Source organism: Arachis ipaensis, chromosome B09 (genome assembly GCF_000816755.2).
Source record: "Arachis ipaensis cultivar K30076 chromosome B09, Araip1.1, whole genome shotgun sequence".
Classification (NCBI taxonomy): Eukaryota; Viridiplantae; Streptophyta; class Magnoliopsida; order Fabales; family Fabaceae; genus Arachis; species Arachis ipaensis.
Window position 1 is genome coordinate 7,736,418 of NC_029793.2, and position 13,041 is coordinate 7,749,458.

General features: G+C 31.4%; 2 protein-coding genes and 1 long non-coding RNA gene across 3 annotated transcripts in view; all 3 read right to left on the minus strand.

Annotated features, from left to right (window-relative positions):
• LOC110267185 lies at positions 348-6,687 on the minus strand. The gene is made up of 3 exons (XR_002354544.1): positions 6,310-6,687; positions 1,129-1,277; positions 348-382 (listed from the first exon to the last, which is right to left on the minus strand). It is a non-coding gene; the product is annotated as an uncharacterized LOC110267185 (long non-coding RNA).
• The window catches only part of LOC107614893 (putative disease resistance protein At4g11170), a 40,550-nt gene continuing 35,223 nt past the window's right edge, over positions 7,715-13,041 (minus strand). Inside the window, exons 5-6 of the mRNA XM_021112339.1 lie at positions 8,724-8,785; positions 7,715-7,937 (exon numbers count right to left, since the gene is read on the minus strand). Of these exons, the coding sequence (XP_020967998.1) occupies position 7,937; positions 8,724-8,785 (63 nt within the window). The 3' untranslated portion in view covers positions 7,715-7,936. The remainder of the gene's footprint in view (positions 7,938-8,723; positions 8,786-13,041) is intronic.
• The window catches only part of LOC107618322 (TMV resistance protein N), a 4,123-nt gene continuing 2,227 nt past the window's right edge, over positions 11,146-13,041 (minus strand). The window contains exons 2-3 of the mRNA XM_016320349.2: positions 11,559-12,675; positions 11,146-11,438 (exon numbers count right to left, since the gene is read on the minus strand). Of these exons, the coding sequence (XP_016175835.1) occupies positions 11,214-11,438; positions 11,559-12,675 (1,342 nt within the window). The 3' untranslated portion in view covers positions 11,146-11,213. The remainder of the gene's footprint in view (positions 11,439-11,558; positions 12,676-13,041) is intronic.

The following is a 13,041-nucleotide window of genomic DNA, read 5'->3' on the forward strand; positions in this document are numbered from 1 at the left end:
CGCAATAATTAAATCAAAGAAAAAAAATAATACAAGAGATTTATTTCTTTACTATTATATTATTTTAAATTACAAGATGATGAACTATACTGTTATAGTCCAAAATGAGCTATGACTGGCGCTCAGGAAAAAGATTTCCCTATCAAGTCTAACAGATTCGAATATAAGATAAATAAAAAGGTTACAAATAATTTTTGATAAATTTATATTTTCTAGAATAATGAATAATTACATAATTGAACAAAAATAAAATAAATAAATATAGATGGATCCTGCCTGTGGCATATGGAGCAGATGACGTCTAAGAACCCAACAAAGAACAGATACCCATTACAGATTATTACTCTTGAATAGAAATGCTCACATAATCAAATATTTATTCCTGAAAAATATTTTTAGAAAACGGAGTGAGTTTTGCAACTCAGTGACTAGAAAATACATCTATAATTCACATGAGATCATCTAAACATTATTATGAAAATAATTTTAGTTAGAAAATAATAATTTATATGAATAAGTAAATCAATAAGGGAGTTCTCATACAGAAATCAAATCAAATAGTCCACACTTGGGCGGCTCCACCTCTAAGGGTAGACCTTTCTTCTAGTGTGTCCGTACGGAATAACAGATCCAACATGTGGCCTACACGTTAGGCTAACAACGCCCTTGCTAGCTGAGGTCTGAGCCAGATGCATCTAGGTTAACGTCATAACCGCCGTTAACTACGGTTTTCTAATGCGAGCCTCCCAAACCAATAGTATCAAATCAAATCAAATAATACTTTCTTATCAAAAATCCATTTCAATCATATGAAATGTCAAATATACTTTACAAATTCATAGTATATGAGTGAGTATTCACAATACTTTAATGTTTCAAAAACACATATTCAATAAAATTAAATATTCTAAAATAATACAAAACTTCATCAAACATGTATATAGTCTCATGTGCAAATTAAAAATTCGAATTTCACAAAAATAATATTTAGTTCTAATAAATCCATTATTAAAATCAAATTCAAATCATTCGTTAATAACTTGTAAGTATAGTCATAAATTGAAGCAGCATATATCAAAATAATTATAGATGTAAAGCCAAATAATAATAAATGTAAAGCCTACTCACAACTTAGTCTCAAGGGACTGAAGATACCAAACCCAGAGTACCAAACTAAAGGGTACGAAAGAGCGCAAAATTTGGATGGAGGCAGCAGCAGCTCTAATAGGCAAGCAAAACAGCGAACAGAGGCACAACAGAACAGAAGTGACGAACGGCTAAAGGAAGAGCAATGACGACAACATCAACGACTGTGGTAAAATAGTAGCGGAAACGGAAACAAAACAGAACAACCACTAACCAGGCTAGAACGGTGGTGAAAAAGAACTGACAGAGGTGTGAAATGCTTCCTACGATGTTTTCAAAGGGCAAGGATAATGCTGGAACCAGTGGAGGAAGAATGGAGGATAGAGCACGGCCGGATAGGACAACAGCTTTCCGACGAGTTCTCCTCCGATGGCGACACAGCAACTCAGCGACGAGCTCCTTTAGTGACGACGGCAACCACCGCAACAGCCCCAACAGCGACGACAGCGTCACTGCTCTCTCTCTCTCTCTCTGCTCGATCTCCCTTTCCTCTGGTGTGCAATGGCGGCTTGGCGAGTTCGGCGGTGACGTGGCAGAGTGTGGTGGCGGCGAAGCAGCAGCAAGGCGGCGACGGCTATGCGATGTGCCAGAAAGAGAATCAATCCCATCCTAACAAGAAAATCTAAAATAAGGATCTTTGATGGAAGCAATAAAAGAAGGATGGAGTATTAAATCAAACAAATTCAAGCTGAATAAAAAGAGCAACTAGCTTAGACGAGATGACCACTAAAGTCGATCGTAATGTTCACGAAGGTTTAAGAGAATGATCAGAAACATAATCAAGCAGGGATATGCATAAGCAAAAGGACAAAATTAACAACAGAGAAAGCAAAGTAAAACATAAATTAAAAGTACGACAACACAATTTAGAACAGTCAACTTGACAGTAATAAAAATTGAAAACAGTGTCACAAAAATCAGTATACTTCCTTTCCCGTTCTATAGAAACCTTCAACGAAGTGCCTTTAGATTATTATCATGACCTTGGATATTAAGTAACTATGTCATTCATAGATAGATTATGTAAAACATGACGGAAGAATGTAAGCAATCATCTCATTATCCTCTAAGCCAACATTTACATCTAACTTATTATCATTGTAAAATACACTCAAATATTTTCATATGATCACACAGTTATGACTTAATTTACAAATAAAGCACATATAAGATAATGAAAATAAAACTAAAATTTGACGTGATTGCAATTAACTTAAACTAAAATTAGCTATAATAACAGCTACTTTTTATTTTGTCTAAATCTTTGAACGTAATTTAGCTTTCAATATAATTCAAGCACATAGTAAAAGAATTTTATGAAATTAAAGTAACAAGACTAGAGTTTTATTTAAAACTAGTTTCATTTCGAAATTCAAACTAGAGAATTTCCAGTAGAGGAAACAAGTTGCTGTTGTGTTAAGCATTCTGCAGAAAAATCAGGTTTGACATTCACAATTCAAAAACTCACCATAAATCATAAATTTAACGGAAAGGTCTCAAATTCACCAGTTCAGCTCCTTATATTCCCAAGCTTAATCCAGACTTTGTCCCATACAATTCCGATAATCACAGAATTAGTTATAGATTTTCAAAGTTTCAAACTTCGTTTAAAATAATGCAAAAATCAAATTTTATAATTCAACTTTGAAAAATCATAACTAATTCTCCAGTTAATACGAAACCTTTAAAATTGAATATTAATAACTATACTTGTTGTAGTTCGCTTAGCTTTTAGTCTCATATCATTCCAATCACTATTAAGTTACTGGTTCACTTTCAAAGTTGCCGTTTTATTTCAAAACTCAGATTTTCAGTAAGTAGTTTAGTATTTCAAAATTCAACCCTTTTAATACCTCTCAAAATCAATTCCAAATCAACCATCAGTCAAGTTCACCATCATTACAATATATCAATCAACCAGCTTAACGACAATCAATCCAATGTAATCCACCAAAAATCTAGAATTTCCAGTAATTATTGGTCAAACAATTCATGATTCACATAATCAATCAATATCACTAAATCAACAATTCCAATCACATTTTCACAGTCACAATTCAGCCTTCAATTAATCAATCAATTACTCACAACAATTAAACTTATTTGCAGTTATTCAATAAACTTTATGGACATTCTAAAATTAAAATTATTTAAAATTAAACCCCTACATATGCAACAATTCAAGGTTTAAACCAGAACATGGTTAACTTGCACAAGGTAAAGTAACTTCTAAAATGCTTTTCCGGATCATAAATTTGGAACTAGGAAACAACTGAAAATCAGTAAACGGATTAAGAACTTGTGAGTAAAGGGTCTTCAATGAAAATCCAAACAAGCAAAGCATTGCAGAAGTATGAGGGTAAAACTTGCATTGATGAAAAGTTTAAAACAAAGGTCTATAAAGGAAGGAAGCTTGAACATTCAAAGCACTTTCTCATAAAATAAATAATGTTACAGTATTAAAAAATCAAACAAATAAAATACACAAAAAGAGAGAACTAACCAACAAGTATAAGTTCAAAACTTTTGAAAGGTATTGAAAACAATGCTCAACTCGAGTGTTGAAAAATAACAAAGAATCTTAGATTTCAGAACATGATTGAAAAACAAATGAAAGAGGAAAGAAAGACCCTTCTTCAGAATTCAATGTAATATTCAGTACACAATAAACTAAATTGGTTTCAGTTGTTTTTTCACAACAAAGTAGGGGTATTAATCCAAAGCAGCATCAATCAGTAGGAAAATGAAAAAAGAAAAGAAAAGAAAGCATGAGTTTTGAAAAAGTTATTACTACACAGAAATTTCTATGCACAAAAATTCATGCCCCATAATTTGCATGCTATTTTGAGTCATTTTACCATGAAAATATGAAGTGCTGTCAGTAACTGAGCAGAAGCAAAATGAGTTAAAAATTGAAATCTAAAAATTTTAGAATCAAAGGAACCCTAAGATTATTGAAAAGGGAAGAACTTGAAAGTTCCCAGAAGAAATAGTGCCCTTGAAAGAAAAGCCACGTTCAACAAACAAAACTATAGCAGAACAGATTATCAAACAAGAAAAAGTTCAACCAAACTTTCAGATCGGAAAAGATCTTCAATTCAACTAATAGACGGAGAAAATTATAATTCCAATCTAGCAAACAAGAATAACACTCCATGCATATATTCGTCATGTAGTTCTTCTACCTGAGCAACCGAATAACAGTTTTTTGAAATTATTGATTCGAAAGAAAGAATCATGAGTGGTTCAAAATTATGTTAACTTCAAAGATCATCAACATAATAAGAACAAACTTGTTTGATCGAAATCTAGAACAAAGCATCTCAATCAGCAGCTAAGTGAATCCACAATCCACAAATCCAAATACTGTTCTATAAGAGGAATAAGATAATAATTCACAGGAAAAATATATCGAATATTTTAGATAATGGATGAAATCTTGAAATCAGAAACCATAGAAAACAACATAAAGATGAAGAAGATTAAAGCAAATATTCACAAAAGCGAGGAAGATTAGAACTCGTTACAAGGCAGGAGTTGCGAAACCAGAACCAAAACTAAAGTCATTGCAAAAGCAAGTTCAAGAAAAGCTACCAAATAATAACTCAAGGGTGGATACAAAGAAGAGAAAAGAGGTGGCAAGAATCGATAGATGACTCATGATGACAAGAACCAGAAGACAAGAATAACAAAAAGAAAAGGATGACATTCCTATAGGCCTCTGATAGTGCCACAATTTGTACAAATAGGCGTGCTTCTATTTATACAATTGTGATCCTATCATAGGAAACTTGTTCCATATTACACAGATTAAACCTAAACTCTGATACCACTCTGTCACAGCTCAAAATGAGCCATGACTGGCGCTCAGGAAAAAGAGTTCCCTAGCAAGCCTAACAGATTCGAATATAAGATAAATAAAAAGGTTACAAATAATTTTTGATAAATTTACACTTTCTAGAATGAATAATTACATAATTGAACAAAAAATAAAATAAATAAATATAGATGGATCCTGCCTGTGACATATGGAGCAGATGACGTCTAAGAACCCAACAAAGAACAGATACCCATTGCAGATCATTACTCTTGAATAGAAATGCTCACATAATCAAATATTTATTCCTGAAAAATATTTTTAGAAAACGGAGTGAGTTTTGCAACTCAGTGACTAGACAATACATCTATAATTCACATGAGATCATCTAAACATTATTATGAAAATAATTTTAGTTAGAAAATAATAATTTATATGAATAAGTGAATCAATAAGGGAGTTCTCATACAGAAATCAAATCAAATAGTCCACACTTGGGCGGCTCCACCTCTAAGGGTAGCCCTTTCCTCTAGTGTGTCCGTACGGAATAACAGATCCAACGTGTGACCTACACGTTAGGCTAGCAACGCCCCTACTAGCTGAGGTCTGAGCCAGATGCATCTAGGTTAACGTCATAACCGCCGTTAACTACGGTTTTCTAATACGAGCCTCCCAAACTAATTCAAAACATATAATTTCAAATACAACCAATCTTTGATCTTTCAAATATATACAGTATCAAATCAAATCAAATAATACTTTCTTATCAAAAATCCATTTCAATCATATGAAATGTCAAATATACTTTACAAATTCATAGTATATGAGTGAGTATTCACAATACTTTAATGTTTAAAAAAAAATACATATTCAATAAAATCGAATATTCTAAAATAATACAAAACTTCATCAAACATGTATATAGTCTCATGTGCATATTAAAAATTCGAATTTCACAAAAATAATATTTAGTTCTAATAAATCCATTATTAAAACCAAATTCAAATCCTTTGTTAATAACTTGTAAGTATAGTCATAAATTCAAGCAGTATATATCAAAATAATTATAGATGTAAAGCCAAATAATTATAAATGTAAAGCCTACTCACAACTTAGTCTCAAGGGACTGAAGATACCAAATCCGGAGTACCAAACTAAAGGGTACGAAAGAGCGCAAAATTGGGACGGAGGCAGCAGCAGCTCCAATAGGCAAGCAAAACAGCGAACAGAGGCATAATAGAACAGAAGTGACGAACGGCTAAAGGCAGAGCAACGACGACAACATCAACAACTGTGGTAAAACAGTACAGTAGCGGAAACAGAAACAAAACATAACAACCACTAACCAGGCTTGAACGGTGGTGAAACAGAACTGACAGAGGTGTGAAACGCTTCCTACGACGTTTTCAAAGGGCAAGGATAATGGCGGAACCAGTGGAGGAAGAATGGAGGATAGAGCACGACCGGATAGGACAACAGCTTTCCGACGAGTTCTCCTCCGGCGGCGACACAGCAGCTTAGCGACGAGCTCCTTCAATGACGACGGCAACCACCGCGACAGCCCCAACAGCGACGGCAGCGTCACTGCTCTCTCTCTCTACTCGATCTCCCTTTCCTCTGGTGTGCAACGGCGGCTTGGCGAGTTCGGCGGTGACGCGGCAGAGCGTGGTGGCGGCGAAGCAATAACAAGGCGGCGGCGGCGACTTGGCAAGCGCGGCGACGACGGTGGCAGTAACACCTGCCGCGCCGCCTCCCTGCCTCTTCTCTTTTCCCTTCACCGGTCTCCTTTCCCCTCTACTCTCCCCCTTTCCTTCTTCCCCTATTCCTTTTTTTGTTTTTTTCTCTCATTCCCAGCTGCTGTTGTTAGGTGTGTGTTTGTTGCTGAAAAAGAAAGGGGGCTAGTGTTTCTTTGGGGTAAAGGGATAATTGGGTGTTAATTAGGGTTAGAGTTTGGTAAAAGAAATAAGGGTAGTGTAGGAATTTTGATAAAAGCAGAGGGTTGGATAGTAATAAAAGAATTCAAATGTAAAATGTTTTTAAAACAAATCAGAACGTTACATATACTTCTAATTTTTCAAATTAGTACTTAAAAGTCAAATATTCACGCACAGAATAATTTCCTACTAGGTCTATGCATATAGAAAAAAATTATTAATTAGATAAATTTATTAAATGAATATAATTATCACAAAAGTTCAACTAATTATTAACACATTTTAAAATAAATAAATTTAATTTGAAAATACATGCGTAAAATTAAAAAAAAAAAGTAGAAAAGAATTTTGAGTTCTTTATGATCTTAATTTTGATGAAGCAAACCACCAGCAACATATTTTAGGACATTGCTGAAATGATTGTGACAAACTTAAGCATTAGGATAGACATATATTGATTAACAATTCGATCAACAGCAATATCATCTTTAAAATTATTGACCCTTTTTTCTTACTTTTCTTTATATGTCACTTATTATTGTAGGACCCTCTACGGATTTTTCTTGGATATTTTTCTTAGTTAGTGAAGTTTATGTCGTTTTTCCCAACAACATCAATTGCTTTTATTAGTAGGGTATGCTTTTAACGGTATATTATTTTGCCACATGTACGTCGCAAACAAGCTAAGTATTGTATTGAAATAATGACATCCTGTATAATATAATATTTATTTATATGAATATTATCATCAAAACCTGTCTTGTAATAATAGATATTAGATAATATCTTAATATGAATATAAAACAAAGCGTGAAAGTGGCAAAAACAATATGCAAATTAAACTGCACTGTCGAGTTGATAGGGAAATTGAACAACAACAAAGGAGCAAAAATAAGTAATGGTGTGTTCTCAGAGAAAGTGTGCTATAAAGTGACCAAATAGACAAATGCTATTACAACAATAACGAACAAAAGGAAGTGCAGGTGTTCCCCACAGAAGCTTTGGTTGTTGGATGGAGTTGTCATATGATATGTTCTTCTCTGTACAAGGCAGAAAAAATAAGTTAACAGAAAGAAACACATATATATGAGTTGAGCCAGCATCCACTGCTATACTTTCTTTAATTTCTTTTCTCTTCTTTATCTTTTTCATAATCACAAACCAACTCAATTGAAGAGAGAAAAAGAACAAAGTACACATAAAAAAAGGAAAGATATTGCATAACACAGTCTGCAAAAGAAATGAGAGTTATTGTACTTTAATTTAAGAGAAAGATATTATTCCGTTTTGGAGTGATATTTCTTTGTATCTCTTCTTCGGTATTTTCTCTACATACAACAGTTATAAAATCAATAACATAAAATTAAGTGTGGTGATTCTAGATATTGTAGCTTTTATAATAATACGCATTGTGGTTTATGTGGTATAATTTTCTTTTTCTTGCAATTTGAATTTGAATATATTTTCAACTCTATTTATTATAGTATGTTTGAAGTTATGATATATATACAATTACATACAGTAACATAGCACGGTTTCAATATGATAATCACCAAATTAACAATGACTTTGGGTTTTGTTAGAAAACTAACTTTCTTCCAACTAATAATCAATTAATAAAGTAAAAAAAAGGGTAAAAAAAAAAGTAGAATTAAAATAGAAAAAAACTAAAATATTGATTGATTGTTGCTACTATAATTACAATTATAATAGGAGATCATATATTAAAAATAAACTCAATTATAATATAAAAAGTAAGCTGCTCAAGAAATAGTAATTTGATCAAGTATAATCAAAAGCTTAGCTAACATAATTGGGTAACTTATTAGTAATTTTTGGAACCACGACGTAAATCGACTCTTTCTCCGGTTCTCTGTACTCTCACTCTGCGACAAGAATATAATTCTTTATGATCCCCCACATTTGATACATTATTACTATGATACAATAATTAACCACACAAACAGGAACGATATCAAACAACATACTTTGGTATAAAATTGACAACACATCATGAACATAAACATCAATATGCGAAAATGTTTTATTTCAAATTTGTCTATTCATAAATAGTATAACTTTTGCAACGTGATGTATTAGTTTGGTAGCTTTGACATTTTGGAGGTCTAAATTTTTTTGGGAGTGTTAGGTAAACAATGACTATCTTGAACAATATGAATAACCACTAATCAAATAAAAACATACTACACCTCCAAATTAACCATTTAAATCTTAATATTAAAATAATCATCCGTACACCTAGTGAAATGAACGTGCAATATATCTATTGTTCATATTGTTTAATATTTTCATTGTCTACCTATACTTTTCCAATTTTTTTTATGTTAGTAAAAACTACTAAAAAGTCATTATTATTATTTGTGTGATTTACATTTATTGAGAAAGTGAAACACTTGCTGTGCAACAACAAATGTTAACATGTCCATTTATAATTAGTAAAGAGCATAGTAAACCTTCATTTTTGTAATTCTTGCAGTGACTTTTGCAAGATATATATCTATAAAATTGAAGTGAAGATGCTTTGTGTAAGAGAAACAATAAAAAATTATAGCTAGGTTGTGCAGAAGAAACAAAAAGAAAATTCAAGAACGTAGATAATTCATCAACTCTATGTTTTCGTTCACTACCATTATATATATATATATTCCAAAATTAATTTTAAATGATTTAATTTTTGTTGTGTGGATCTCTAGACTAAACAATTAAAAATACAATAATAATGTGAAAATTATTAAACAGAGGTCAAGAAACTCCAAACTTGGTAGATTCTGTCAATCCCAACAAACATGTAAAAACATGTACATGATTAGTGGAAGAAAAAAGTGTTGTTTTATTATTTAATGCGTTACACTCTCACTTATTTTAACTTTACAAATTAGGGGAGTGCTAGGAGAACAATGAAAATTTTGAACAATATGAACAACCACCAATCAAATGAAAATACATTACACTCTAATTTAATGCTACTAATTAAATTTACTCTTTTAATCCTATTAATTCACATTGTTTACACATTGTTCAAAAATCTTGTTGATTACCTATACTTTTCCTACAAATGGGGAGTGCTAGGAGAACAATGAAAATATCAAATATTAAATGACAATAACTTTTTCATATTTTCAGAATAATTAACTATATTTTCCAATAAATTTTTGTCTTCTCTTATTATTCTTGCACCTATATAAAAAAAGTGTTTCCAGCTAATCAATACAACTCAATATTTTTAGAATAGGTATAAAATGCATTTGAAATTTAATTTAGTTAAAAACATATTGAGCATATGAATTTTTCTAGTTGTCCATTACAATATTAAAATAATATATAATTTATTCGAAATTTAGAATATAGAACTTGATTTTATTAGTATTTAGTATATATATTGTTGCTTCATTCAAATCAAACATCATCTATATACAATCATAGGAGTGAAAAATCCGTTTGGGGAAAAAATTATTCGAAAGTGAAAACTCTTTGATGTGGTTGATTGTTACTTTTATTATCTCTTTTTGTTGAAGAAAGCATTGCATCATGACATATAGTGAATTAATACGATGTAGCAAAACAAGAGAATGTTAAATGACAAGAAATGTCTATTGAGAACCAATTATGTTCTTTGTTTTAATTTAAAAAATTATGATGGCTATATATAAATAATTATTGGGTGTAGTTTAATATTTATCTCTTTTATATATATGTCATTTGAATCTAAGTCATGTATTTTATTATCATTTTTTTTATATAAAATATTCGTTGTTCTCTCGTCAAAACTTATTAATTATTCTGTGATATTATAGTTACTTTTTTTGTAATAAAACTTTATTCTTATGAAATATTTTAGTGTGATATTTTATTCTCACAAAAGTTTATATAGAAAAACATTCTCTTGATTAAATGATGAAAATATGACTTTTTAAGAAATAATTAGCATGTAAGAATATTTTACAATATATAAAAAGGCTCAGTCCTTTTTCTAAAAATTTTTATTATACAGAATAGAATTACAATACAAAATTTATTAACTAAAATTTAGTTCTTTTACCTGCTATAAATTAATCTTACATAATAGAGTAAGTTTATAAATTATAAATCTTGAAAAAAACGTCCCATAATTAATATTACTTATACTAACTAATTTCTATAATATAATATCAATCTTTATTTTAGTATCTAACAAAATTATCAAAAAAGCATAAAAAGAAATATAAACATGATCCTACCTGTGGTGTATCCCAAAGTTTTTCAACATTGCTATCTCGCATAGAAAGCTGAACAAGTTTTTTAGGCCAACAAATAGATTACACAAACTTAAGTGGACATTTATTCCACTCAATATACCTTAAGTCATTAGGAAGTTGAAAACCCTCTAGAAACACTGTGTTCCATTCAAGATCCATGTTGAAATTTCCTCTTAAAGCAAGTAACCTTAACTTTGGCATCTTCCTTAATGCAATGATGATTATACGTGGATCTATTGTAACTTGATTCATATCCACCGTCATGCTTTCAACTCCATGAATATCCTGCAAAATTTATAAGCATTGCAATACAATGTTAGTACCATGTTGCTGTAAGCAATATTTTGATACAAACATATATACACTCATCTTGAAGACCAAACCATTAAAGCATGATTTTCTTACTCTCTCATCTTGGAAAATATTGCAAATTTCTTCGGTGGTATTCAACAGTCTTATTTGTTGACCTCCATTTTTGTTATATTCTTCATGAATGATTTTCCAACACATTTCCTGTGTCAAACTATGCATTTGTATGTATTTATCATAACGAACATTCGAATAAATATTTATAAGAGACTTGTCCAATAGACTTTTTATTCCTATATCTGCAAAGAAATCACAAGAATTTAATATTCTTGTTATTTTTTCCATTTCATGCCCGTGGAAACAGCATGCAACATGTAAAAGGATATTTTTTTCATCATCATCTAATGCATCATAACTCAATCTCAACACTTTCTGAATATCTGCATTGGGATACTTTCTTAATTTTTTCAATGCACTATCCCATTCAGCTACACTTTTGCCGCGAAGAAATGATCCCAAAATTTTCAAAGCCAATGGAATGCGGTTAGCATAATTTATGACTCTAGCTGTTAGTTCACCATACCCCTCTTTGGGATGGGAATCAGAAAAGGCATAATGGCTAAAAAGTTGATAGGAGTCTCCATTACTCATTTGCTTGATTTCATGAATTTGTTCAACTCCTCCACTTGTAAGCACACTCCTGTCCCTTGTTGTCAAAATGACAATGCTACCAGAACATAGGCAAGTACGCAAACCTGGAACCAAATCAGTTGCAATTGGCGAATCAACCACATCATCCAGTACAATCAAAGCCCTCTTCTTCTCGAGTTTACTTTTAGTGCGAGAGTCTAGTACTCCAATATTGGTATTATGAAGATCTTGGTTTAATAATTGAGAAAGAAGTCTGCTGCATATGTCACTGAGACATGGTTTTCCTAATTCTCTGGAATTTGACAAGAAGCAAGAGCCTTCATATTGAAAAGAGTAATTGTTGAAGAGAGCCTCAGCAATGGTTGACTTACCAATACCGCCCATACCCCAAATTCCAATTACAAGAACCTTCTCCATCTTGAGTCTCATCAAAGATTCAACGCGGGTATAGTTTGTGTTACAAATAAAAGGTCTTTTGAGTCCATCTATGAAGCACTTGTTCTTCAGACAATGTGGCAAAATTGCTTTTAAAATGTCACTAATTAACTTAGCTTCATCATCCCTGGCAAAAGATAACCACAGCATAGATCGAAGTGAAAATGGATAAACATATATAGTTCCTTGCAATCCATTATTTTAATTGGAGTATAATAATACTCTCTTTTAGTTAGTCAAGTAAATTTGTATATATATCATGAAAAAAAATATCGTGTAACACCAATATATCTTGAACAATATACCTGATTTCAATGTAAAATCATAATGAATGTTACGATTTCCGAAGATGTCATTATTTGAATTTTACGTTTTTATATTCTTTTGCCATTGCTATAGCATTGAAGTTGACATTGAGAGGTGTTTCTTCTTTAGACAAAAAATAATATTTTCACGTTAAAGATACTAATTTAAATATTATTATTATTATTAT